At 40.2% G+C, this 6,415-nt stretch overlaps 1 protein-coding gene across 1 annotated transcript; it reads left to right on the top strand.

The window, feature by feature from the left end:
* Nucleotides 1-1,233: 1,233 nt before the first annotated feature.
* Nucleotides 1,234-5,951, top strand: LOC147759128 (uncharacterized). Its single transcript, XM_086998512.1, has 2 exons — nucleotides 1,234-1,418; nucleotides 4,520-5,951. The coding sequence occupies exon 2, from the start codon at nucleotides 4,892-4,894 to the stop codon at nucleotides 5,825-5,827; it is 936 nt and encodes a 311-aa protein (XP_086854638.1). The 5' UTR covers nucleotides 1,234-1,418; nucleotides 4,520-4,891; the 3' UTR covers nucleotides 5,828-5,951.
* The last annotated feature ends 464 nt before the right edge of the window (nucleotides 5,952-6,415 follow it).

Raw genomic sequence — 6,415 nt, 5'->3', positions numbered from 1 at the left:
CTGAGTGATAATATAAAGTAAAGATTAAATCGTGGTTTAATAATTTTAATTATGTTTTAGATGTCATTGTGACATCAGTTCATTAATTGAATTCGCCAGTGAAGCAAACTAAAATACATTAATTTTTATCGTCATACGACAAGCAATTGAAAGTGATATTTTGGATCTCCATATTTTCCAAATTATTTTCATTTAAAAGAGTTACATGCCCCACCAAGAACCTAATGTCAGTGTCTAGGTACAGCAACGGTCCATGTTACGCGTGACCTCATCTGGCTACTACCAGAACTCTCAAGTGACACGGCATTCCTTGGAAATGCTTTAAAGAGTTTAATATGGAATAATGACTTTACCATTGGTGATTTGGCACCAATGTGGCATCCACTCCAAATACTGAAGCTTTCAATGAGCCTAGTCACTTTAGACACGGCATACGCTTCGCCCTAGGCCTGTTCAGGATGTCTGAAAACTCTGTTTTGACTAATTAGCGGTAGGTTAAATAATGACCAGTAATACGATATATTCATCAACGTTCGGTATCTACATACTGTTGATCTACAACCTCTTACAGGTAACTCCCCATCTCTTGGAACTCATATCCGCCTTCTACCTTCTCCAAGTCCGATCGCCTTAGCTCTGTCGTTCGAACGCTGTCCTTAATATCCAACTTACTCATCTAAAGTGGCGCGGTAAATGTAAATTCTGATTATTTTAAAATGCAGACGTAATAGCTGAGTTAATTTTTTCATCGGTGTTGTACAAAGAAGCCGCCATGGCACAAGTACTCCTAGGTGACTGCACGCGCCGACTGCATGAGATAACTTGGCCCCATAGAATGTCCTAATGTTGGACACGACACCTAGAAAAAGATCCCTCTTGTTAAAACCGAAGAGTATAATTTTAAGGCCTGTTTACTTGGCACTTTAAATTGCACTGATTCATGACAACTGTTCCCATATGAAAACAAGACAAAAAAGCTCATATTAAGCATTCCACCATTGGTCCAGTATTTCATAGACTAAGGGCGTATTCCCAGAGCTTTTATCCCCGCGGGGGTCTCACTAGATTACTGTCAGATAATCCGGCTTAAATGTCCGTCCCGCCTACTACAAGCTATAAGGGGGTAATTAACTATCGTGCCCGCTCGGCTGACAGCTATCTAGCGTGAGCCCCAGGGAGTTAGGTCGATCTTAAGTAGATCGATCTAATCTCTGGGAATGGTGTCTAGGACTTGTGGGCAGATATGCCCAAATGTATATAACCACTACAACAGCTTGTCCAGTCAGTCTCCATTTCAAATTTCACCGCTACATGTCGCAAACTGCGGTTTGTATACCAGAGGCCTCACTCGTAGAAGTCGATAAACAGTTGATTTGGGTCAGGTGTTTGGTCTGAAACAAGGAGGCGTTGCCATACAGGTAAGGTGCTCGAGACATGGACAGTAAATGTGTCACTGCCTTTTAATACTATTTTTAAAGGTTATTTCTCATGTCGATATTCTTTCTTATGATATTTTGAACACAAGCCAATGACTATTTCAAATGCATGTATCCAATACAACCATAGATAATCATTGTGCACGTGTTCGAGCCGGAATGGGTCCATACATGTACAACTTGTAGTCAAATATTATTAAGTTGTCATCAAAAAGAAATATTATCGTAGATTAAAGCTACCCTCTCTTTCTCTCTCTCTCTCTCTCTCTCTCTCTCTCGACCTTACTTCTCCTAAACCACTCTCATTATTTATAAACTATATCCAACCCTTAACGTCCAACACTCACCTTCTGTTATATTTCTTAAACTTAGGCAGCTTAACTGCAAAATTTAATAACACTGTTAACTGATCTGTTTAAAAGAGCCGTCAGATAAGCCTGTGTATTGGTACAGTCGACCTCAGCTAAATGTGGAACAGTTATCAGTACAGAGAGTGTTATATAAACAAGCGAACGCGTGCACGTATTTATGAAGTAGTTTGTCTAAATGAATCCCAAACAAACTGATAAAATTGTGTCTGTTGAATACTTAGAGGTTTATTGTAACTATTATGCATTTTAACCTAAAAGTATATATTATACAGCTGGCTGTATTTTTACCATGGGATAGTGACATTGATATTGATAACTTATACCCATCATCATTCATCAACTAAATTTTAAGGGACAGACAGCATGCCTCCTTCTCTTGTCCCAAACTGGTTTGCCATCAAACGAATTGTACTTATATATGTTAATGCATAAAATGCACACTTATTAAGGCCGTACGCAGGCCAAATATCCCCTGCCCAGAGGAAATAAGTTTTTTGTTGGACATTGGCCAGAATGTGCCCTGGGTGCTCTATTTTTATGTGTGTGTGTAAAAGAAGGATCGATTATATTGGCCCCGCTTATCTAAATCGGTGTTTGCAAATGTTGGCCACCAGCCATCAACGCAAACAAAGATCAAGGGTTTGCGATTTTTGAATATTTTACATATTCCTTTTTTATGATCAATTGACAATTTTAATACCGTTTCATGACTTCCGTAGGCTAAAGAATACCAGAAATATAGGGTTACCACTTAATATGGAATATTATTTTTTGGCGAGTAAATTTTCTACAAAATATTTAATTTCTCTCTAACTACTTTAAATCCAAAGCTGAGGTGTCACTCCATGTGTAACCAGGTGTGTTACCTAATTACCACACAACTCTCGAAACAATTGATGCATGCAGTTGCATGTTCTGTGGTCAGAAATGTGAGGGGTGGTCTTTTCGGCAATTTCTGCCCTTGTATAATAACGCATGGGTTTTGTCGATCTTTAGAGTGTGTTTAGAGAAGCAACAAAGGGATCGCTCTGAAACTTGACAGGTACCTTAGTGAAGATATGGTTCGACAGCTTAGCAACGCAGCTTACTATGGGATTCTTGCTCTCAGAGAAAATGGCCAGAAACGGACAGCCATTGCCAGGTAACATTTATCAGGAACCGTTTGTGAAGTCCTCCAAAGAAATGCTGCAACAGGGGCACCTACTCCAATACCTCGACCAGTGTGTCCGCGTATCACACCAAGAAGACAGGATCGCCTTCTCCTTAGAGGACGCCGTGCTGGTCGTACAAAGACAACCAGTGTCCTCAGAAAAGAGAGGCAGAATGTCATTCAAACGCCCGTTTCAAGGTCCCTCGTGAACAAGAGATTACTGCAAGCCGGTTATTTTGCACGAAGGCCAGTAGGGAAACCACTGTTAACAGCAGGTCATATACAGCGACGTCTGTAATGGCCTGGGGACCACGTGCGTTTGCAGTCAAAACACTGGAATCACGTCGTCGTCGTTTTCAGTGATGAGGCCAGATATGGATTTTTTAGGGTTGATCGTGGAATCCGTGTTCACCGACGTGTACGAGGGGCATAAAACGATGATTGTGAACTGCCTAGGGTGCAAGCAGGGGATGGTAACGTCTCTGTTTGGGGAGCATTTCATGTTGGTGCCCAGAACCAGTTGGTTTTTCTAGGAGGCATCCTCATCTAAGATTCCTACAGAGACAATCTACAGCAAACAATGGTAAGAGCCATCTTCAGGAACAACTTTGTGTACCAAGACGACTGCGCACCCCCACATCGAGGCCGCAGAATCACTGTTTTTCTTCAAAACCAATGGGTTCAGCAACTGCCCTGGCCTGCAAACTCTCCAGATATGAACCCAATTGAAAATCTGTAATTGCGGGTATGACCTCCAAGAATTAATAGCTATGGTCCTCGGCCGGTAAATAGTGATGAACTGCGACAGGCAAATATCACTGCGTGGAATGATATCCCCACCCAAACTCTAAAAAACGTGTCACAGGGTATGCCATGTAAGATGAGGGCGCTGCAAGCGGCTGCTGGAGGTCATACCCGCAATTACTGACTTTTCATGATTTACTGTAGTGAGTTCTTTGACTGTGTAACATACCACTGTCCGGAGGCTATCATTTTCTTTAATATCTTATCTTAAAGTTTATACTGACATCAAACTGTTGATATGGTTTTCTGGGGGTGTTCCTTTCTTTTGAATGGCATCTTATGTCAGATTTGATATTATTGACAAAATTTTTTCACAACAGAAGACTGGATGTTATTATCACTCAGTGACATACTTTTTTAATGACTCAAGCCAAAAAAAAAAATTAATCAGCACTCAAAGATAACAATGATAAAAAATATTCCATATTAAGTAGCAACCCTGTACATTCAAAACATTAAATATACTTAAAAATATCTAAACTCTAAAAAACATGAAACATATTCAAATGGAAAAGTGACAAGTTTCTAAACAATATTCGAACAGGAGTGCAAGGTCACGTGTTTCTGTACATAAACCAATAAACGAGTATGGAAAATTCCTTTGAACAGGCACAACAGGTCACATGTTTCTGTCGATACCGTAAGTAAACCAATGAACGTCAATGGTTAAAAGATGAAGAAGATATAAATAAATGTACACAAATTTAAGGAAAATATTAAAAATCCATAATTTTAAGTTCTTATATTTCTGATTTTAGAGCTCATACGTACCAACAGACGACTAACGAAGGCGATGGTGAGATTTACAAGATGCTTGTTTCTTTCGACAATCATCCTTGTCTTGGTGGGTTTTATGGGTGAATCTCAGTAACTTGGTGAACTTCAGCAAATTGCCCAGCGGCAATGGGGACACAAACTCACAAAACATAAAAAATGCAAATTCCAGGAGAGGAAACGAGAACAATGGCTTACCTGAAACCCTAGATTTTACATTTGAGGTAAGGTATGCAGTTATACGACCGAGAAATTACAGCCAGACGACTGGGAAGCGGTTTGTGTATCTCACTGAAAGCCCAACAAAGGGGGTCATCAACGGATTACAAGAAACGAAGGAACGTGACGTCATCTGGATGACGTTTGCAGACAGGTCAGGTGACGTGTACGGTCCAGATACCTCCCTTAGTGCCGGAAGAAATGTGCTTCTTCAGCACGCGGTGAACTTAGCGGCCCAAATGAAAGACGGCGGTTATCTTTATTACATATTCATGGACGACGACCTGCAGCTTTCGGTTAAGTCGGACGGGCAGGTCAATTGGAAACCTTGGCCCAAGATGGCCTCGGACCCTTTTCAGAGGTTCGAGGAATTTCTTATGTATTACCAACCTGCTGTGGGACACGTACGCTACCAAGATATGAGTAGACAGTTTGTAAATACAAAAGAACCCGTGAATTTGAACTGGGATTTTGACGAGTGTTTGAATGCTTTTCACAAGGACGCACTGTCATTTCTCATTCCGTATGATTTGCACCTAGATTATGAGTCGTGGTATAACGGCGCCTGGATGACTCGTCAGTTGATTTCGATGTTATATCATAGCTATCGCATTCAGTGCAACTCGTTGCATGTTACAAACCGTATTTCAAATAGAATTATCTCAAAGGACAGATACAAGCAATATTTTCATTACGAAATACCGCGAAATTACATCTCGTCTGCTTTGCTGAAGAAAACAAAAACTAACCCAGCCAAAGCCAACCCATTAATTGAAGCTGTATTAAAAGGAACTTCTTCGCGCAAAAGTCCAGGTACTCTACAGCCAGGTCCTTACATAAAGATTCCAGGGAAGCCGAAACTGAAAGGCAACCAATCGTATCTTGTGACACCGGATTTCATCCTTCAAAACTGGGACCATACCCATCCCATGATTAGGAAGAAATTAGCTTGGCTGCAAAAACCAGAGATACAGAAAATCCTTGGACTAGATAACCGTCTCCAGCAGCCATTTACACCCGATACTTTGTACTGCTCGGGACCGAATAACTTTTCACTATTAATTGGACAATGAAATCAAAAGGCCTTACACAAGCTTTCCATGCAACTTATTTTCAAACGTTTATCTGCGTTAGAGTCGATCATTTGAATAAATGTTTTTTTTTTTTTGTCATAAAATTATGATTAACTATGTTCTAATGTCTTACACCACAGAGACAATGCTGTACTGGTATTACATGATTATTTCTTGTCGACAAAGAGTATTTTGTAGAACATTATTCAAACACTAATCGCACGTGCTGTTTCGGATTCACGTGTTTACGTACATGTGTAAGGGATGTACAGGTTGAGTTAAGAATATGGAAAAAAAAATTCACCAAATCACCTCCTATGTAAGGAACTTTTTACATATATGAAATGATTCCCTACGCTTCTTTTAAGTTAGTAAGCTTTTAATTGAAGGTTGGGCTCGAAATAGGACCCTTTGTTCTCCAATTACTTAGCACAAAATGCAATGCAGAGACTCACGGTTCGCGTACGTACTGTCGATAAAAAGTACACATTAAGGCCGGTAATTTGATCTGTTCTTTTATTGGTGTTGGTGTTTAGCTCATTCTTATTTAAGGAAGAAGTCAGAGATGTTTGACAACCCGGCTCGGAG

The sequence above is a fragment of the Lingula anatina genome, unplaced genomic scaffold (assembly GCF_051362555.1).
Source record: "Lingula anatina isolate TDL-2025a unplaced genomic scaffold, LinAna3.0 unanchor82, whole genome shotgun sequence".
In the NCBI taxonomy this organism is placed as follows: domain Eukaryota; kingdom Metazoa; phylum Brachiopoda; class Lingulata; order Lingulida; family Lingulidae; genus Lingula; species Lingula anatina.
Note: the sequence above shows the minus strand (reverse complement) of the source record. Positions and strands in the feature narration are given on the sequence as shown.

What these genes read in the sequence shown, in the direction of transcription:
- LOC147759128 (XM_086998512.1), top strand. Translation starts at nt 4,892, where the DNA reads ATGACGTTTGCAGACAGGTCAGGTGACGTGTACGGTCCAGATACCTCC.